Genomic DNA, 22,513 nt, shown 5'->3' with positions numbered 1-22,513 from the left:
ATAATATGTTAATGATTCACTGCCAATAACCAACCTGAAAAAATAACCACCGAAAGGGCCAAAGAATATACTTAAATTCAAATAAACATCCTTTTATTTTTAAAACTATTTCATAGGCAATGTAGAAATTTAGTGCTCTCACCAAGAGCATTCAAAGGTAAATTTTATGTTGCTCTAGCTACATGTGTGTATGTCCAAATGCTCCCACTTGAAACAGATTAACAACCTCTCTTTATCTTGTGCTAAGTCCTCAATTATAAAAAGAAAGAAAAAAAGTTAAAAGGAAAAGAAAAGGGTCAATCTTGCCTGTAAGGACAATCTATGTGGCTAGGTATTGCTAAGATACATCTAGGACCACTTAGAGAATACATCTAAGGCCAAGAACATCTTGTTTTTTTCTTTAAAATGAAATATAAATGTCTTGTTAAAAAGCTAAGCCATCAATTCAAAAGACAGATTGGATTTATTTTTTAAATTTTCTTGATTTTAAATTTAGAATAATTTACCTAATTCCTTAACTTAGCAGTTCTGTTCTGCAGTCTTATCATGGGAACACATTGCCTATCTCCTCCCCTACCTGTCCCTTTACTATCTGGCCAACCTGCTTGCCTTTTGTCTGTGAGAGGCCAGGTTCATTTGCTATTTTCACAGCATGCTACCTGTCACACTCCTAATGTCCTTTAGACAACTCACTTGACTAACCTAATCCTCTGAGTAGTGACTACCTCACACCTTTTAATTTTAAATATTTAATAATATAAAAATATTTCCTTAGGCTAATAGAATATATGTAAAGAGAGAGATACCAGTGAATAATTGAAGCCTCTAAAAAAGTAACAATGATAATTAGCAAGCAAAAGTACAACCCTGGCACTACCTTTCATAGATCAAATCGTATTTTAAAGACAATTTCAGTAATTCTTGTCCATCATGTGATCCTGCTCCTCAAACTGTCCTTATTTCTCTTTCCCAGAGGAAACACGCAGAGAAGAAATGATACCAAAACTCATTAATTTTATTTAAAATGGCTACATTTTTCAAGATAACTTTGTATTCTTCTCATCAAACATCCCCCCCAAATTAATCGTAAGAACATCTTAATACTCATACTCTAAAGCATAACATTCTGGTTTGCAAGAAATATTTTCCATCGATATAAAAATACTTACTTAGGCTACTTAGTTGTCTAATTATATTTGCCAAAGAAATATTGGTTACACATTCTAGTTCATTCTTAATGCCTCTAGGCAGTGCTGTGTGGCACAAGTGCCTAGGATCAATGTTTCTTTTCACTAATGGCATCTTGTGATCAACCTCTGTGTCAGTTCACCTGTAGGAAATCAAACAGTAAATTAACATTATTCAATTGTACCCAACACAGAGTAATACCTCATCTTTCACATTTAATAATAAAATATTATTGCTAGTGCGAAGACAATGAAGTGGAGTTGCTGACTAAATGAATCAAAATTTATTAACCACCTTTCATCTTCAATTATTAGAATGTCGACATTATGTAAAAATTGAAAAAAATTTTCAATGTCATTTGCTTTATAATGAACTCATAAATCACTATCACTATTATTCTCCTAAAACCACAGTTTTTACTTACTACAACTAGATTTTTGTTTTGTTTTCAGAAATGGTGTGAAAGGTCTTCTCTAAGGAAGTGCTTAAGAGAATTAAAGAAGCTGGAAGAATAGGATCAAATTTACACTTCCATATAAAATGTATCAGGCATTCAATGGCTTAGAGATCAAATAGTCCAAGTAATCCTACATCTTCAATCTCATCAACACCGACCATATCTTTAATTGATTAAATAGTTCTACTTTCTTCCATTATAGGCAGCCCTTATTTCCCAGGTCTCACATCTGCACAAATTTCAGCTACCATAGGTTTAGTTCAAAAATACCAGTTTCCAACAACATGGTTCCAATTTAACTTACCACACTACATTAACTACAACTGTAGTAATATAAATTTCCTTGTTAGCACTTCAGTCTACGAAGCACTATGTTAATAAGAGATGTATATTATGATCAGTGACTGATCACTTCCTTCCAAAGTTGGAAGGTGACTGGTCATTCAATTCACCTGTCTAAAGACAGCAAAGCATGTAGCTGGCTTACCTTCTTGCCCCCAAACCCACCTGAAATTTTACAAAATGGGTAACTAAAAGAGAGAACTGGCCAACAAAGATAAAAGTACAGTAAATAAATGAAAAATGATAAAGCTGGAAGTGAAACTGAGTTCAAATGTAAATGGAGTAATAGAAGAAACAGCCAATTGTGGGAATGTTGCCATTATCACTGTTTGAGAGACTCTAGATCTGCAATCAGAATTTAGTGAAGGTAAACTTATTGACATAAATAAGGAAAGTGGTTGAGACAAAAAAGAAAATGTCCCTGAGGAAGTGAGGCAAGCAAAAAACTTCACATTAAAGAAACTCTTGGAGATATTTCCTGACATTAAAAATGCAAAAATAAAATGTCGGAAGCTGATCCAAATGGACAATTTGCCAAGGCACAGAAAAGATGCTCACTCTGGCTAGATCTACTATTCTAATTTATACAAGGAGATGGAGAAGCACTGTTCAAGCTACACTTGATAAGTTTTTTACAAAGAAATAAAACACTTTAATTCTAATTGTTTTTAATGTTTTACAGTACATTGTATTAAATTAATATAGTTTTACTATTTTTTTCATTTCCCTATATACATTTTAACCAACATAAGAGAGTTTTTAACATCTTGACAGAACTTTTTAAAGATCATAGAACAATTATAATTTTTCCCATTGATTAAGATTGTTACGTGTGGTTTTATTTTGCATGGTCATTTTTTTGGTCCCACACTACCATGCAAAGTGAGGACTGCCTGTACTCACCCAGTGATAATGGTTATGAAGAAAGTTGCTTCAAAATATTACCCTAATCTCAAAAAAAGATGGACAGCTTTTGTTGTGATTAGAATAGTGCCTCTAGGTAAAATTCAAAAGCGTTTTGTAGAGAAAAACTCTCCTCTTCATCCTTCTACTTCAGTTTCAATATTAGATTCTTTTTAGTATTTTTCTGTCTTATTCCTTGGTGATTTTAATGGTCACTTACCTAACTCAACTACCAAAATCTTGGTGGCAAAAGTAAAATAAAGCCTAACAACTTTATCTCCTAAATCCTCAGAAAACTGCCTAATTTCTGTTTTGGAGGGTTTACAACACTACCTTTAATGCAGGATCCTTTGTCTTATTGGGAAAGGGTGAAAAAAATCCTAAATGCTAAAAGGTATAATTTAATTAGCAAGCAAAACTAAAATCAAATTCATTTCAGTATTTTTTTAAATAGTGCAAATGAAAAACAATAAAAAAAATACTGCACAGAATGAATCCATAACATATATGTTAACATCTTTTGATCCACCATTGACTAACTTGCCTATCTAAGGGTGAAAACCTTTTATTTAATAAAAAAGCTAAAGTATAGTGCTAAGACATAAAACAACTAATTCTAAAAATTGTTAATCTATTTTCTTAGGTTGTAACTAAATATAACAAGCAAAAATTTCCCAACTATTATATAACCCATGTGGTTATAAAAGTAATTGTTTGCTAAAACAATTCCTAGGCTGCTTCATCTATTTTCCTGGGTTCTTAGCAATTAAACTCCCAGTTATTGAAACAAACATCAAGAGATTGAGAGAATGCAAACTAAAGTCTACATCCCCTAAAGATTTTAAATTATTTAAGATAAAATAATTCAGCTAAAATTTCAATAAATCTGTTTCTTCATTCAAAGAACATTTCTTATGGGTTTAATTTTAAATCCCAATATGAATGTTAAAATTAAAAACAAAATTAGCTACCATACTGCTAAAGGCATCATGTTTATTTATTTATTAAAAGATTCCATTCATCTATTTATTTGAGAGAGAAAGAGAGAGAGAAGAGAGTGCAAGCAGGGGGAAGGAGCAGAGGGAAAGGGAGCAGCAGACTCTGCACTGAGCGCAGAGCACAATGCCAGGCTCAGTCTCCCGACCCTGAGAGCATGACCTGAGCCAAAATCAAGAGTTGGACACTCAAACAACTAAGCCACCCAGGCGCCCCAGGAATGTTTATTAAACTAGTATATTAAAAATCTTCTTACAGAAGAGTAAGGAAAATGAAACTATTAAAATCTAACCATAGCAACATGTTTGATAGAATTCTATATTAAAATTATATTTTGGTGATTATTATTAATATCAATATGTTCTCTAAGTTATTTTAAGAATGCTTTTGTTGACCCAAATTGAGACCACATATCTATCTAAAAGTATGAAGCAATATGTAAAGTGTTAAAAATAATCCAAGATCAGATATCACAGTAATTTTATGGCTTTGGAAATCAGAAAAATAAGACATCCAAATTCTCATTTTCAGAATTCAAAAATGGACTGCAGAATTTATTTAAAATGTTTAAAAGATTCCTTTAGTAACAACTACAAGAAAATAAAATAGTTGCTTTTAAAAAACCACCATAAGATAACTATAGTTAATAATTGCCTTGTATGGGTTATACAAAGAACATAAGAATTAAGAGTATTCTATTATGTCATCGATGACAAGTGATTAATTCCTTATATTCATACATCTATGAAACAAGTAATCTATGATCATTTAAGGGTGTTTCTGTATTCATAAAATGATAGTAATATTAAATAAGGAAAATTTTATATTAAATTATAGAAAGGCAATTTTCAATTTTCCTAACACTATTCAGACTAAAGGATTATATTGTGACCTAAGAGAACAGGTTAGAATAAAATAACTATTCGAATAAAAACAAATTTCAGTATTTTATTTTTATTTTTAATTTTTTTTAGATTTTATTTATTTATTTGAGAGAGTGAGAATGAGAGAGAGAGAGAGCACTTGAGAGGGGGGAGGGTCAGAGGGAGAAGCAGACTCCCCGCTGAGCAGGGAGCCCGATGTGGGACTCAATCCCGGGACTCCAGGATCATGACCTGAGCTGAAGGCAGTCGCCTAACCAACTGAGCCACCCAGGCGCCCCAAATTTCAGTATTTTAAATACTTTAAGAATTTTTAAGGGAGGCAGTGATTCTTGAGAAATGTCCTATTTCTCTAAGATTAGAAGCTACTTAATTATGTGTAACAGAGCAATTAAATAATTTGAGCACAAGAACATTTAAATGGAGATATGTTTTTAATGGAAATAGTTTTCCCAATAAACATCTATGCAAATGATGAAATGCTTTATAATTCTGACAGACACAAGGAATTAAAATAATATAAAACATTTTGAAATAAGAATGCATGAAATAGGGTCGCCTGGGTGGCTCAGTCGGTTAAGCGTCTGCCTTCGGCTCAGGTCATGATCCCAGGGTCCTGGGATCGAGTCCCGCATTGGGCTCCTTGCTCAGCGGGGAGTCTGCTTCTCCCTCTGCCTCCCTCTCCCTCTGCTTGTGCTCTCTCTCTGTCTCAAATAAAGATAAAAAATTTTTTTTTTTAAAAAAAGAATGCATGAAATAAGAGTTCACATTAACAAATATATCAAATCTAATTAAAAGTACTTTGATTTCAATTATGTAAAACCATAGGTCTTTAAATAAAGTGATTTAATTTAAAATATATAAAAAAGGGTATTTAAAATGTATCAAGAACATAATTTTTATAACTTCCCCCAAATCTATACTGTATATACTATATAGCCCAAACTGTTTTAATATTATAAATAAACTGAAATAGCCAGTAACTGAACTTACCAGTGAAACAACATAAACTTGTATAAAACAATAGTAGGGATATATAAAAATAACAAATCTCCCTTTTGTTATAAGGAAAACTTCAAAATTACTCATTAATCATAAAACTCTAAAATTCTACACACAAAGATATGGTAAATCCAAATTAGGCACTCATAAGATTAAAGAACTATTAATCATGCTGAACACCTCTATTTATTTGATTGCTTTGAGATGTTCTGGCCCTATTAAAGAATTTGCCCTAAAAAAGTGCTATCCTTACCAGAAATAAATAGGTAGATAATTATATCTTTCATCTTCAGTCACAATAACAAAGTATTAAATTTTGATAGATGAAGGTTGAAAAGAAATGAAGAAATAAGCTACACACTCTGCAATTCATTATGGACATTACTGTTAGACTCAAGAAGAAAACTGGAGGGTAATGAAATAATAAATAGTATTAAACACCTATCGAGTAGAATTAAGATTAAGGACAGTCAAATTAGAAGTAAGATTCACTAGATAGTAGTAATTATGTGACTCCAAGTTATTTTCAAAGAAAATATGTATTTCTTTTAAATTAATACAACCACAACAGAAACTTACTTGACAAATCATTATACAAATGTAATATTGCTCCAAGGTTATTTTTAGTGGTTTAAAAGATGTTAATTTGAAATCTGAGGTAGGTATACCACAAATGCAGATTAAACTATATGAAAAACAAGATCAAGTATTCTTTATACTATTAAAAAGTAATACTTCTAAAAACAATAATTACCTATGAAATAGGTTGTACTTTAAATGAAAAATTATACTATGGATACACTGCCATCCATCCATTCATCTAGCCATTCATTTATTGAACACCAAAGACTCAAGCACTGTGCTAAGTGTTAAAGGGGTAAGCAAAACCAATCTCCCATGGATTAGCTAGAATCAAATATCTAATTATATTTATGATAAGTGCAATGAAGTAAAAGTACTGGGCACTACAAATAGATCTATTTCCTTAAGGAAATAATATTTAAGACCAACAGGATTAGTAGGAGTTAGCTAGCTGGGTTGGGGGAGCGTGTGTGTGTGTATGTGTGTGTGTGTGTGTGTGTATTTTCATTCTAACTTAGAAGGTGCATCATATGCAAAGGCCCTGAACTGGGAAGGGGCTTGATTCACCCACACAGTATGATAGCAGTCCAACAGATAGGAGTGTAGTGAGCAGAGACTAAGAGTCAGCAGGGGATTAAGTCAAGTAGGACCTTGAAGGTAATGTGGAAGATTTTCAATTTGATTCTAATGGGAAAGAATTCAAGATTTTTAAGTAAAAGAGTACCAAGATCAGAAATGGCTGTTCATTCTAACTGCTCTGTGGAGACTTAGTGGGGAAGGGGGCAATAGCAGAACAAATGGAGGTGGACCAATTAGAAGACTGAATTAGAAGATGACTGAAACAGTCCAGGTAACTGAGATGGTAGTCATCTGGACAAGGTGATGGTGATATAGAAGCATGTCCATTCAAGATATATCCTGAACGTAGAATCAGTAAGATTGACAATGGGTTAGACATACGGGTGAGGTCTAAATTCCTGGCATAAGAAACTTTCTGTGGTCAACCAAAACTAAAACTAATTTCTGAAGCAGATCTATTATTCCTATCCACAAAATCTATGGGATTAGGAAGAGATTTATGACCAACACTAGTAATAAGTACTTGTGATGCCAGATAAGTGTGATCACATAGAGAGTAACTTAATGACATTTGGAGTAGAGTATTGTGAGAGAATGATGGCTTTTAAAGCCAAAACTAATCAAGATAAAAGAGTATTTAGTGGCTTTCTTTTTTCCCTTTATTTTTACTTATATTTCATTATTCTCCTATATGACATGTGCCTACTTTACCTATTTTAGCTCCATAGGAGAAATCTTGTTCCACCTAACTCCTTTGTTCCCCTACATTGTCCCAATCTCTGGACCCTCCCTGTAACTTAAGTTCACTTGACTTCTAGACTAGAGGGTCAGAGTGAACACAATATTCCTAGCATGTCACCTTCCAATGTCCCTATCCAAATGAAATGTCCAATCATCTTCTTTCTGTAGGGGACAGCATGGCAAAAATGTGTATCTGCATTATGAAAAATTCAATTTCTCCAATGTTTACCTGTACCTTTCTTTTCATGTGTACTAAAAACCAAAATGGATTGTGATCACTGACAATGGCAACAGCCACACTATTCTGTGGAACTCTACATTCATTATGGGACAAATTTCATTTCTTTCTCTTTTGTTGAAATTTACCACTCAAATGAGCATTTAAAATACCTCCTTAAGTATCTTAAGGCTAACAGTGAAGTGACATACAGTATAGGAAAATTTGTGATGTTTGTACACTAAAAATTTAATAATGTATTAGTGCTTTTTGAAGGAGGAAAAAATACTTCAGATCCCTGATACTAACTTAAATTATTTTGAATATAATGTTACTTAGCAGTATACAAATATAAAATCAGATGTAAAATCCTTATGCTTATAAATCTTTATATAATTATAAAGTCAAAATAAATTTTTAAATTTTTAAATTTATATATATATTTTTTAAAGATTTATTTATTTATCTGAGAGAGAGAGAGAGAAAACACGAGCAGTGGGGTGTGGATGGAAGAGGGAGAGAGAATCCTCAAGCAGACTCCCTGCTGAGCATGGAGCCAGATGCAGGGCTCAATCCCAGGACCCTGAGATCCTGATCTGAGCCAAAGTCCAGAGCTGGCTACTCAACCACCTGAGCCACCTAGGCACCCCCAAGCCAAAAGAGATTTGAAATTAAATACAAAAATACAAAACCAATAAAATTCAAAATAACATTATTAAATATGACAAAAATCACTTCATTTTAACTCAATCATTGCTTGCTATATGAATCTTGTACTGACTGCTCCAAAAATCTGCTTTATTTTGTTCATGCCTGTCCTGCTATACAACAGCCTTTCCTTTATTTGAACTATTGTGAAATTTTATTCATTTGTTACCTAACTGACACTATTAGGTTTTACTATGTTCAAATACAACAGTTAGGTGCAAGTGTGTTCCTGTAATATCACCATTAGACTGAAACAATTAAAGTTGTACTATTTGGCACCAAAGTTATGCTAAACACAATCATAAACAGAGATACTAAAATTATTTCCCAGGACTCATCATAAGGTAGACATCCAAATGATTCAGAATATGCTTTCATTAAGTCCTTTCAAAGTAAAGAATTTTTATAACAAAACAAATGAAAAAACAAAAAGTAGAATCAGACCTATAAATACAGAGAACTGAAAATTGCCTAAGAGAAGAGGAATGGGGGGTAAAATGGGTAAAGGGGAGTGGGAGATACAAGCTTCCAGTTATGGAATGAATAAGTCATGGGAATAAAAGGCACAACATAGGAAATACAGTCAGTGATATTGTAATAGCATTGTATAGTGACAGATGATAGCTACACTTGTGGTGAGGTTAGCATAATGAATTGAGATACTGAATCATTATGTTGTACACCTGAAACTAATGTAGCACTGTGTCAACTATACTCAAAAAAATTTAAATAAAGAATTTAAAAATTTTTTAAATTCATAGAGAAAACTCACAAACATCCAAAAATATGTCCAGGCTGAGAACCATTCTAGACCAAGCCAAAGACATCACTCAGGAAGTGCAATGAGTTGTTCAAGAAGCAGGGTTAGAAACAGAACCTATTTGTGTACATGCATGTTTTATGAAACCTTATTGCTTCTTTCATGTTAAGATGTATTTATACAATGTGCACTTTAAAAAAACCATTCTAACAATTCACTATTCAGGGACTGAGCAAAATTTCACATAAGAGGAGAAACAAAATGATTCTTTCACAAACCAAAACAGATGAACACATATTTTTAAGAAGTAGGAAAGTACAACAGTTATGTATCATAGATAACAAGCCCACCAACAGACTCCTTCTGTACCTGATTTATGCCAAAACATGGAAAATTTTACCCCCTCCCAACTATCTTTCTTTCACGTTTTCTTTGTTTATCTTCACATACATATTTCCAAATACTTACTATTTATCTCTTTCTGGATATCCTCATGAATAAAACCTCAAAATAACAAGCCCCAAACTAAAGTCATTATTTCTCCCCAGCAAAAATCTAGCTATTTCTTATAGTAGTTAACAGCTCTATCAAAGTATAGCCTAGTTAGATAGAATCTTCTTTGACTCCTTTCAGTCTTAACAAATCTAACCTGTACAAGAATATCTATTCAATTCCTAGTATATCATCTGATGATATCAAACTGTTGGCATTTTCCTCAAAATTTTTGCAAATCTTCCAAATTTTTGTATAAATTTATATTTCCACATCCTCAAAAACATGTGGGCTTTCTAATACCCACGTTATACTCTGTAAAATATACCATAATTTATTTGACGAACTCCTAATTCTGGACCTTTTGGTTACTTCTAATTCTTATGATAATAAATAATACCTGATAAACTTATATAAATCTTTATACAAGTTCCTGGTTATTTTCTTGGAGTATGAAAAATTCAAGACTCTTAAATATTTATTTCCAAATTGCTTCCAATAAAATTATTCTATTTTCATTTTTACCACATATGAGAATATTTTAACACTTTTTCAGCCCCATTATTTACTGTCTATGAGACCTCTTATAGTTCAATTTCCTCACCTTAAAGTAGGGAGAATACCACCTAACTCAAGGGTATTTTATGAAAGTTAAAATGGTTGTTACATGCAGAGTTTTTAGAAAAGTCCTTGGCACTCCTGGATAACCAACAGGTCAAAAAAGAAATCAAAAGGAAAATCAGAAAATATCCAGAGACAAAAATGAAAACATGACATACCAAAACTTATGGGATGCAGCAAAAGCAGTTCTAAGAGGGAATCTGATAGTGATAAACGCCTACATTAAGAAAAAAAAGAAAGATTTCAAATAAATTACACTTCAAGGATTTAAAGAACATGCTAAATCCAAAGTTAGGAGAAGGAAAAAAATAATAAAGTTAGAGCAGATATAAATAAAATAGAGAAAGACAATAGAAAAAAAAAAACAATGAAATTAAGAGTTGGTTTTGAAAAGATAAACTGACAAACTTTTAGCTAGACTAACCAAGAAAAAAAAAAAGAGAAGACTCAAATAAACAAAATCATAACTGAAAGAGGAGACATCACAATTGACACCAGAAATACAAAGGTTCATTTGTAGCTACTATGAACAATTATACACCAACAAATTAGATAACCTAGAAAAAATGGATAAATTCCTAGAAATATACAACCTATGACATAATTAGGAAGAAAGAGAAAATACGAACAAACCAATAATGAGTAAGGAGATCAAATCAGTAATCAAAAACCTCTCAACAAAGAAAAGCCCAAGACCAGATGGTTTCACTGGTGATTTCTACCAAACAGTTAAAGAATTAAAGCCAATCCTTCTTAAACTCTTCCCAAATACTGAAGAGTAAAGAATACTCCCAAACTTATTTTATGAGGCCAGCATTACCCTGACCAAAGCCAGACAGAGACTACAAGAAGACTATAGGCCAATCCCCCATGAATACAGACACAAAAATTCTCAGCAGAATACTAGCAAACCAATTTCAACAGCACATTAAAAGGATCATTTACCACGATCAAATGGGATTTATCCCTGAAATGCATGGATTTGAACATATGCAAATCAGCACCACATTCACAAAATGAAGGATAAATAACATCTCAATAGATGCAGAAAAAGCATGTGACAAAATCCAACATGCTTTCATGATAAAGCTGTTCAAAAAACTGGATATAAAAGAAACATACATCAACATATTAAAGGCCATACATGACAAGACCACAATTATTATAACATTCAACAGTGAAAAGCTAAAAGGTTTTCTCTAAGACCAAGAACAACACAAGGGTGCCCACTCTTACCACTTCTATTCAATGTAGTACTGGAAGTCCTAGCCAGAGTAATTAGGCAAAGAAGAAAGAGAGAGAGAGAGAGAGAGGGAGGGAGGGAGGGAGGGAGGGAAAGAGCATCTAAATTGGAAAGAAAGAAGTAAAAGTGTATCTATATGAAGATGACTATTATAACTAGAAAACCCTAAAGACTACCCAAACAAACTGTTAGAACTAATAAATTCAGTAAAGTTGCAGAATACAAAATTAATATACAAAAAATCAGTTGTATTTCTATATAGAAACAAATATAGGGAAAGAAATAAAGGGAACAACCCTATTTACAATAGCATCAAAAACAATAAAATTCTTAGGAATAAATTTAACCAAGGAGGTGAAAGATCTGTACAATGAAGACCATAAGACACTGATGAAAGAAACTAAAGACACAAATAAATGGAAACTACAGATTCAATGCAATCCCTATTAAAATTCTTATGGCATCTTTCACAGAAATAGAAAAAGCAACCCTAAAATTTGTATGAAGCCACAAAAGATCCCAAGAGCCAAAGCAATCTTGAAGAAGAACAAAGATGGAAGCATCACAATTACTGATTTTAAACAAATCTAGAAAGCTATAATAATTAAAACAGTATTGTACTGGCATAAAAATAAACACATAGGTCAACGGAACAGAAGTGAGAGACAAGAAATAAACCAATGCATATATGGTCAATTAATATTTGACAAGGAAGCCAAGAATGGCTTGGGGAAAAGATAGTCTTTTCAATAAATAGTGCTGGGAAAACTGGATATTCACATGCAAAAGAATGAAACTGGACCCCTATCTTACACCACTCACAAAAATTAAGTCAAAATGTATTAAAGATTTAAATGTAAGAACCAAACCCATAAAACTCTTAGAAGAAAACTTAGGAAAAATCTCCTTAACATTGGTCTTGGCAATGATTTTAGGAATATGATACTATGAGCACAAGCAACAAAAGCGAAAATACACAAGTGTGACTACAGGAAACTAAAATGCTTCTGGGCAGAAAAAGAAAAAAATCAACAAAATGAAGAGACAACCTATGGAATGGAAAAAAATATTTGCAAACCATTTATCTGATAAGGGGTTACTATCCAAAATATATAAGGAACTTACACACTCAACAGCAAAACCCACTAACAATCCAATTAAAAAACAGGAAGAGGAACAAATAGACAGATATTTTTCTAAAGACAATGTACAAATGGCCAATGGGTACATGAAAAGATGCTCAACATCACTATCTTCAAGGAAACGCAGATCAAAACCATAATGAGGTATCACCTCACACATGTCTGAATGGCTATTATCAAAATACAAGAGATAACAAGTGCTGGTGAGGATGAGGAGAAAAGGAAACCTTGTGCATTGTTGGTGGGATTACAAACTGGCACAGCCACTATGAGAACCAGTATGGAAGTTGCTAAAAAAAAAAAACAAAACTAAAAATAGAATTACCATATGATCCAGCAATCTCACTTCTGGGTATATATCCCAAAAAATGCAATCGCTATTAAGAAATATCTGCACCCCTATGTTCACTGCAGCATTATTCACAATAGCCAAGACATGGAAACAACCAAACTGGCCATGGGGAGATGAATGGATAAAAAAGTTGTGGTAAATATATACAATGAAATTTTATTCAGCCATAAAAAATGACATTCTGCCACTTACAACAACATGGATGAACCCTGAGGGCATTATGCTAAGTAAAATAAGTCAGAGAAAGTCGAATACAGTATGATTTCACTTACATGTGAAATCTAAAAAAGGCTGAACTAAAAAAAAATAATAAAAATAAAAAAGCTGAACTCACAGAAAACAGCAGAATGGTGCTTGGTAGGGCCTGGGGGTTGGGAGAAATGGGAAAATGTTGGTCAAAGGGTACAAACTTAAAGCTATAAGACAAATAAGTTCTGGGAATGTAATGTACAGCATGACTATCGTTAACAATATTGTATTATATACTTAAAAATTGCTAAGAGAGTAGATCTTAAATATGCTAACAAAAAGTGGCAATTATGTGAAGTGATGGGTGTGCTATTATGGTAATCATTTCACAATATATGTGTATCAAATTATCACACTGTTATATGTTACTTACATCTCAAGAAAGCTGGGGGGAGTCCCTGTTACATAGTAAGTGCACAATAAATATTACTACTATTATAATTTCTCACCAACATTAATCACTAAGAGATAGAATTGACAGTACTCAATGATTAATTTTTTTAAAGATTTATTTAGAGAGAGAGAGTGCAAGAGAGAGTGTGGGGGGAGGGAGAGAGAATATCTCAAGCAGAATGCACTGAGCATGGAGCACCCCCACAAGGCTCAATCTCACAACCCTGAGATCATGACCCGAGTGGAAGTCAAGAGTTGGCACTCAACCAACTGAGCCACCCAGGCACCCCTCTTTGACTCATTTTAAAGTGGGAAAAATGATACAGAAGCAACATCAGAGAGCAAAGAAGATACCCATGTCTTTTCTAAGTTTAATATATGTGGGATGTATGAATTTAGTAGCACTCCCACACAAGAGGGTACAGATGAAACTAATTTTAGGGACTAGCCAGTTATCAGTTAAGGCAAGGAGACTGAAGGTTTAAGTTTGGAAAAGAGGACAAAAATAACTATATATAGGGAAGTTTGCAAGTCACAGAAACAGAAGCTCTCTGGAGCACAGTGGAAGGATTTGGGAAAGATGGAGAAATGGGTCAAATGAGGAACTGTTCAAAGCAATACAAGATGTGAGTTCAGAAGATCATAGAACACAAAGGCCGCTTGTACTTCTGCCAGCTGACTCAGAAAAACAGTGAGATGACATATTGGAATTATTTCTAGGTCTTTCAAAAAGAATATGGGCATTCTGTTTGGTTTATGCTATGGTCCTGAAGGTGTCCAGAGATGAAGCTATGCAACACAGAAGTAAATATGCTTTCAAACTTTACCACATATTGTCCTACAGCTAATTACTGGCATCGGAGGGATAATCATCTCACTCCGACTTCCAGTTCAGTTGTTTCCTTCATTATAACAGATTGACATTTTCTCCTAAATTTCATTCCTGGATTTGCAACTAATTACTTGGAATAAATAATAATATGAATATAGTTTAATTTTTCTTTAGTTGCATTTACTGTTTGCTATGAAAAAGCTGATTTGCTATTTTCCTGCCCACTCGTAGTCTCATGAGATCTTCACATAATTTTTTATCTTGGCATTTCACTACACAGAGGAGTGTTTTGGCATTTCAAACCTGGGCATTTCAACATGTACTTTCTGTTCCTGAACATTTTAAAAAATACAAAATAAAACTAGTACCAACATTAATTCCCACTGTTAACAGGTTTCAATTCAGAAAACCCAGCTATTTTTAAGAATTTTAAGCTGGAAAATATATTGGAAGCCAAATAATTCATCTTTCATTTTTGTAGATGAACAAATTTACCTGAAAAAGTTAAGAAACTTGTCTATTAACAAAATTGACAGCAGAGCTATGATTAGATTTTAGGTTTCCAGATTTTGAATCTACTCTTCTACTTTTAATTTGCTACTATTTTTAAAATCTATTTTATATTCTTGAGAAATCAGCCTCCCAAATTTCACAATTTTTTCAGTAGTATTTTGAAGTTTCCCAATTCCCAGATTACCACCTCCTTCAACAAATACCTCCAGATTACGTATAATGATCAAAATATAGGTGGTAAAAGAAATATGAAAGAAGTAAAATACCTTACCACCCAAAAGCTTACAAGATAATGAGGAAGCAAAGATATATACCAAAAACTTAAAAATATTAAAATTGAACATATGGATGGCTAAGGTTTAAAAGTAGGATAAAACAAATTATTAGCTAAGCAAAGAGAATGAAATCAAAACAAGCTAAAGAGGTTAAGGAAGACAATAGTGGTAACAGACCTGTGCTATATTTCACTGCTAGCCCCATGTAGCCAAATTAAAATTAAATCATTTAAAAAGCAGTTCTTCAGTCAACTAGCCACATTTAAAGTACTCAAAAGCCACATGTGGCTTGTGGTTGCCACATTTGACAACACAGCTACAGAACATTACACCATTACTGCAGAAAGTTCTATTGGACAGTACTGATGCCCAAGATGGATAAAATGGCAAGGAGACAAGATATGTGTAGTCAGGCATAAGGGAAGAAATATGAGAAAACTTGCTTGAAAGGTACATGGAGGTAGAAATGTAAGATAAATGCAATCAAATTGAAGATTTTTAACTTTTTGATATTCAAGGAAGAACACATGATTCTTCTTAAGGAGTAAAAGATCACAACAGTTGATTTTAGAGAATTTTAAAGACATTTTACTGTTTCCTCTGGACTAAATGTGAAAGAATGAGGCAGTAAACTGCTGGATCATATATGCGGTATATAAACACATATGTCTGTATCGTTTAGTATCGCTAAATGGTTTCCCAAAGTGCTTGAACCAAATTTATACCCCCACCAGCAATTTATGATAATTCCAGCTATTTGACATCCTTGCTAACACTTGGTATTATACACTAATAATTCTTAAGATTTATTTATTTATTTTAGAGAGAGAGAGTGGGAGGGCATGTTGGAGGAAAGAATCTTCAAGCAGACTCCCTGCTGAGTGCGGAGTCTGACACTTGGCTAGACCCTACAGCCCAAGAGATCATGACCTGAGCAAAACCAAGAGCTGGATGCTTAACCAACTGAGACACCCAGGCGCCCCTATACATTAATACATTAATAATTTGATGACCCAAGCAAGACTAACAACATTTTATTCTAAAGTTTCATCTAGTCTATCAAAAATTTTAATTTCTAAAGTCTCTGGCCATTAAGTAATAATTATAATAAAATATTAAATATATTATTCTTGATTGAATCTTTTCTGGAAAGTAAACAATCTGTAGATAAAACCCCTTCCATGCTATAGAAACACTATTCCCTACATTCTGTAATGTAAGATTTCTGTAAACTAAAGAATTCTATGATTGGTCTAACTAATAACAAGATCAACAAAATGCACAGCTACACTAAGTCATCTATTATACAAATTTAAATAAAAATAGATACTTTAAAATATTAAATTTATATTTATAGACATACATTAAATCACAATATTAATCACAATTGTGAGTCAAGAATTTGTGAAGCTTACAAAATCACCTCTTCTATCATGTTCAATTCTTAGTTACATCCTCACTTTTCTACTGTTTTCTCTCATGACAAGTGAAAGAAAATACAAATATTATTAACATTTTAGTTTTATTCCCTGATTTGGACATGGAAATGCTATGCTGAATCAAATCAGTGAGAATAATCAATCTACATTCTATTTGAGTCTCACAATCATCCCTTTACAAGCATTTATTATCATTACTATTACTTTTTGGTTTTTTGTCCTATTTTTAGGAAAGAATATATAAACCTTACTGAGGCATGATATACTACATATAATAGGCAGAATTCTTAGATGGCCCCCAAATCTCCTGCCCCCAGTGCTACTTTTATGATTATGTTATATTGCACGTTAAGAGAGATTTTGAAGATGTAATTATAGCCATTAATCAGCTAACTTAATGTAGGGAGATTATATGTGTGGGCTTACTCTAATCACATGAGCCCTTTAAAAGCAGAGTATTCTCCAGCTGATAGCAGAAGAGGAAGTCAGAGATTCAAAGCATGAGGGAGATTCACCTGCCATGGCTGGCTTGAAGATGGAAGGGGCCACTTTTTGAAAAGGACCTGAGTGTGGCCTCTAGGAGCTAAGGGCAACCTGACAGCCAGGAATAAAATAGGAACCTGAATTCTAAAACTGCAGGAAATGGATTCTGACAACCTGAATGAGCTTGCAAGCTGATGTTTCTCCAAAGCCTCCAGAAAGGAAAGTAACTCAGTTGACACCTTGATTTTGGCCTTGTGAGACCCTAAGCAGAAAAACAGACATGCCCACCCAGATTTCTTCCTTCCTTCCTTCCTTCCCTTCCTTTCTTTCTTTCTCTCGCTTTCTTTTTTCTTTCTCTCTTTCTTACCTTCCTTTCTTTCCTTTCTTTTTTTAAGATTTTATTTATTTATTTGACAGAGAGGGAACACAAGCAGGGGGAATGGGAGAGGGAGAAGCAGGCTTCCCGCGGAGCAGAGAGTCGGATGCGGGGCTCGATCCCAGGACCTTGGGATCATGACCTGAGCCTAAGGCAGATGCTTAATGACTGAGCCATCCAGGCGCCCCGCACACCCAGATTTCTGACCTATGAAACTGTTAGATAATTAACAGGAGTTGTTTTAATCTGCTAAATTTGTGGTGATTCATTAAGCAGCAACAGAAAACTAATACACTGCACATACTTAAAGTGTACAGTTTGATCCATTTTAAAACAATTTTACCACAGTTTAACACTGTGAAATCACCAGTCACCCCTTATATTTTCTGTGTCCCTTGGTAATCCCTCCCTCCAACCATATCCAAAAGCAACCACTGACTTGCCTTTTTTATGCCTGACTTCTTACCATTCAGCCTAATTATTTTGAGATTCATCAGTATTGTTCCATGTACCAATAACTCATTTTACCAAATAGTATTTCATTGTACGGATACATCATAGTTTATTCATCTGTTGAAGGACATTAGGATTATTTTCAGTTTAGAGTTATTGCAAATAAAGTTACTATGAGCATTTTGTACAAGGCTGTGTGTGGCCATGTTATTTTTGTTTTTCTTGGGTAATATACCTAAGTTTGTTTTAAGGGCCTGAACCATGGCACAGCCTTAGCCTAATCACAATGGAAGGGCGCATTTTAGTAAGAACCTAGCCCATATGGGAAGACATCAATTAATATTTTCATACACATAAGCAAATAAAGAAAAGGGATCCAAAACAAAACATGCAATGAGGAGACTTGGTTACCACCACCTGAACTTAATAAATCCAAAGTTTATTGTTAGGCAATTTTGAAAGAATACAAGTAAGTGATGAAATTCAGAATTCTGTCTCATAAACATATCTGAAGTGATTATTGGGAACTTACATGAGTATATTTCAGAAAACTAATTCAAAGTGTTTTTAAAGAGTAAAAGTGATGTCAACACATCAAGAATGATTAGATGGTCATGAAAAAAATTTTCTATTTTTAGGGACAGGTCCTAGAACATAGGGAGATAAATTCTACTTTACTTCCCCTATTTTTTCCACGATTACTCTTCCGTGAGAGTCCACTCTGACCTAATCACATTTTTGCTTTTTCATTGTACAGTATTCTCAAGATAAGCAAGATATAAACTAAGATATGCCAGGCAGACAGCATATTTCTTCTTCAAAAGTCATGAAATAAAAGACAGAAGTACAGGGAATACTCCCTAACTCTATGAAGCTAGAGTTACACTAAAACAAAAAGTGGAAAACAACATTTCAAGAAAAATACAGACCAGTATCTCTCATAAACACAGATGCAAAAATCCTCAATAAAATTAGCAAAGTGAATTCAAAAATGTATAAAAAATTATACACCACAACCAAGTGGGATTCATTCCAGTTACAAAAGGCTGATTCAATATTCAAAAATCAATTAATGTAATCCATCACATCTATAGGCTACAGAAGAAAAATCACAGGATCACATCAGTAGATACAGAACAAAATTTTGACAAAATCCAATACCCATTCATGATAAACTCAGCAAACTAGGAACAGAAGGTAACTTCCTCAACTCGACAAAGAACATCTACATAAAACCTATAGCTCACATCATACTTAACGGTGAGAAACTAGAAGCCTTCCTGCCAAGATCAGGACGACAAAGGAAAAGATGTCCCCTCTCATCCCATTATACTGAAAGTCTTAGCTAATGCAATTAAGACAAAAAAAGAAAAAAATATACAGATCGAGAAGGAAGAAATAAAACTGTCTTTACTCACAGATGACATGACTGTCTACACAGAAAATACAAAAGAATTAACAAAAAAACCTCCTGGAACTAATAAGCAATTATAGCAAGGTTCCAGGATACAAGTTGAATACACAAAACTCAAATTGTTTTTCTATATACACAATAAACAATTAAAATTTGAAATTAAAACACACTGACATTAGCACCCCAAACCTCAAAATACTTAGGTATAAATCTAACAAAACACACATAAGATCTGTAGGAGGAAAACTATAAAATTCTGATTTAGAAGGGCGCCAGGGTGGCTCAGTTGGTTAAGCAACTGCCTTCGGCTCAGGTCATGATCCTGGAGTCCCTGGATCGAGTCCCGCATCGGGCTGCTTCTCCCTCTGACCCTCCCCCCACTCATGTGCTCTCTCTCTCTCATTCTCTCTGTCTCAAATAAATAAATAAAATTTAAAAAAAATCTGATTTAAAAAATCTATAAAGAACTTATCAAACTCAACCCCCAAAGAACAAATGATCCAATCAAGAAATGGGCAGAAGACATGAACAGACATTTTTGCAAAGAAGACATCCAAATGGCCAACAGACACATGAAAAAGTGTTCAACGTCGCTCAGCATCAGGGAAATCCAAATCAAAACCTCAAGGAGATACCACCTCACACCAGTCAGAATGGCTAAAATTAACAAGTCAGGAAAGGACAGACGTTGGCAGGGATGCGGAGAAAGGGGAACCCTCCTACACTGTTGGTGGGAATGCAAGCTGGTGCAGCCACTCTGGAAAACAGTATGGAGGTTCCTCAAAAAGTTGAAAATAGGGCTACCCTATGACCCAGCAATGGCACTACTGGGTATTTACCCCAAAGATACAAATGTAGGAATCTGAAGGGGTACATGCACCCCGATGTTTACAGCAGCAATGTCCACAATAGCCAAACTGTGGAAAGACCCAAGATGTCCATCGACAGATGAATGGATAAAGAAGATATAGTATATATACACAATGGAATATTATGCAGGCATCAAAAGGAATGAAATCTTGCCATTTGCAACGACATGGATGGAACTGGAGGGTATTATGCTTAGCGAAATAAGTCAATCAGAGAAAGACATGTACCATATGATCTCACTGATATGAGAAATTCTTAATCTCAGGAAACAAACTGAGGGTTGCTGGAGTGGTGGGGGGTGGGAGGGATGGGGTGGCTGGGTGATAGACATTGGGGAGGGTATGTGCTATGGTGAGCGCTGTGAATTGTGTAAGACTGTTGAACCACAGATCTGTACCTCTGAAACAAATAATACATTATATGTTAAAAAAAAAAAAAGAAGATAGTAGGAAGGGAAAAATGAAGGGGGGGAATCGGAGGGGGAGACGAACCATGAGAGACTATGGACTCTGAGAAACAAACTGAGGGTTCTAGAGGGGAGGGGGTAGGGGGAAGGGTTAGCCTGGTGATGGGTATTAAAGAGGGCACGTACTAAATGGAGCACTGGGTGTTATATGCAAACAATGAATCATGGAACACTACATCAAACACTAATGATGTATGGTGATTAACATAACATAATTTTTTAAAAATCGAAGAACTAAATAAATGGAGAAAAATTTCATTTTCATGGATAGGAAGACTCAATGCTGTTGAATGTCAGTTCTTCCCAACTTGATCTATTGATTCACTGCAATCCTAATCAAAATCTTAGCACGTTATTTAATGGCTATTGACAAATTGATCATAAAGTTTACACAGAAAGGCAAAAGAATCAGCATAGCCAATGCAGTACTGAAGGAGAACAAAGTTAGAGGACTGATATACCTGACTTCAAAATTTACTATAAAGGTACAGTAATCAACACAGTGTGGTATTCATGAAAGAACAGACAAATAGATCAGTGGAATAAATACAGAACCCAAAAACAGACTCACATAAATATACGATCTTTGACAAAAGGAGCAGAAGCAATACAATAAAGCAAAGATAGACTTTTCAATAAATGGTGCTGAACAACTGAATATCCACATGCAAAAAAAAAAAAAAAAGAATCTAAACACAGACCTTTTTTTTTTAAAAGATTTTATTTATTTATTTGAGAGAAAGAGACAGAGATAGCGAGAGAGCACAAGCCAGAAGAAGGGAGAGAAGCAGGCTCCCCGCTGAGCAGGGAGCCCGACATGGGGCTTGATCCCAGGACCCGGGGATCATGACCTGAGCCAAAGGCAATGCTTAACCAACTGAGCCACCCAGTCGCCCCTAGACACAGATCTTATACCCTTCACAAAAATTAACTCAAAATGGATCGCAGACCTAAATGTAAAATGCAAAACCATAAAACTCCTAGAGGATAACACAGAAGAAAATCTAGCTGCCCGTGAGTTTGGTGATAACCTTTTAGATACAACACCAGATCCATAAAAAAATAATAAGCTAGGCTTTACAAAAATTAAAAACTTCTGGTCTGTGAAAAACACAGTCAAGAAAATGAGAAGACAAGCCATAGATGGGGAGAAAATATTCACAAAACACTGAAAAAGGACTGTTATCCAAAATATACAGAGAACTCTTAAAACTCAACAGTAAGAAAACTAACAAAAACTAGTTAAAAACTGGGCAAAAGACCTAAACAGTTTGCCAAAAAAAAGATACACAGATGGCAAATAAACATATACAAAGATGGAAAACATAAGTCATTAGAGAACTGCAAATTAAAATGAGATACTACTACATACCTATTAGAACAGCCAAAATCTGAGACAATGACAAAATACAAATGCTGAAGAGCATGTGGAACAATAGGAAATCTCATTGTTGGTGAAGACACATACTGGTACAGCCAGTTTGGGCGTCAGTTTGGCAGTTTCTTATAAAACTAAACAAACCCTGACCATATAATCTAGCAAT

At 34.1% G+C, this 22,513-nt stretch overlaps 1 protein-coding gene across 3 annotated transcripts in view; it reads right to left on the bottom strand.

The window, feature by feature from the left end:
• WASF1 (WASP family member 1) overlaps positions 1-22,513 on the bottom strand; it is a 66,579-nt gene that overhangs the window by 18,096 nt on the left and 25,970 nt on the right. For 2 of the 3 annotated variants that reach the window (XM_021693129.1, XM_021693131.1), the window contains exon 1: positions 1,170-1,343. In XM_021693129.1, coding sequence (XP_021548804.1) covers positions 1,170-1,302 — 133 coding nt within the window. In that variant the 5' untranslated portion in view covers positions 1,303-1,343. Of the gene's footprint in view, positions 1-1,169; positions 1,344-22,513 lie in introns of those variants that run through there. The other variant, XM_021693130.1, reaches the window with a different exon arrangement.

This window comes from Neomonachus schauinslandi, chromosome 8 (assembly GCF_002201575.2).
Source record: "Neomonachus schauinslandi chromosome 8, ASM220157v2, whole genome shotgun sequence".
Taxonomy (NCBI): Eukaryota; Metazoa; Chordata; class Mammalia; order Carnivora; family Phocidae; genus Neomonachus; species Neomonachus schauinslandi.
This window is presented reverse-complemented; position numbering and strand designations above follow the sequence as displayed.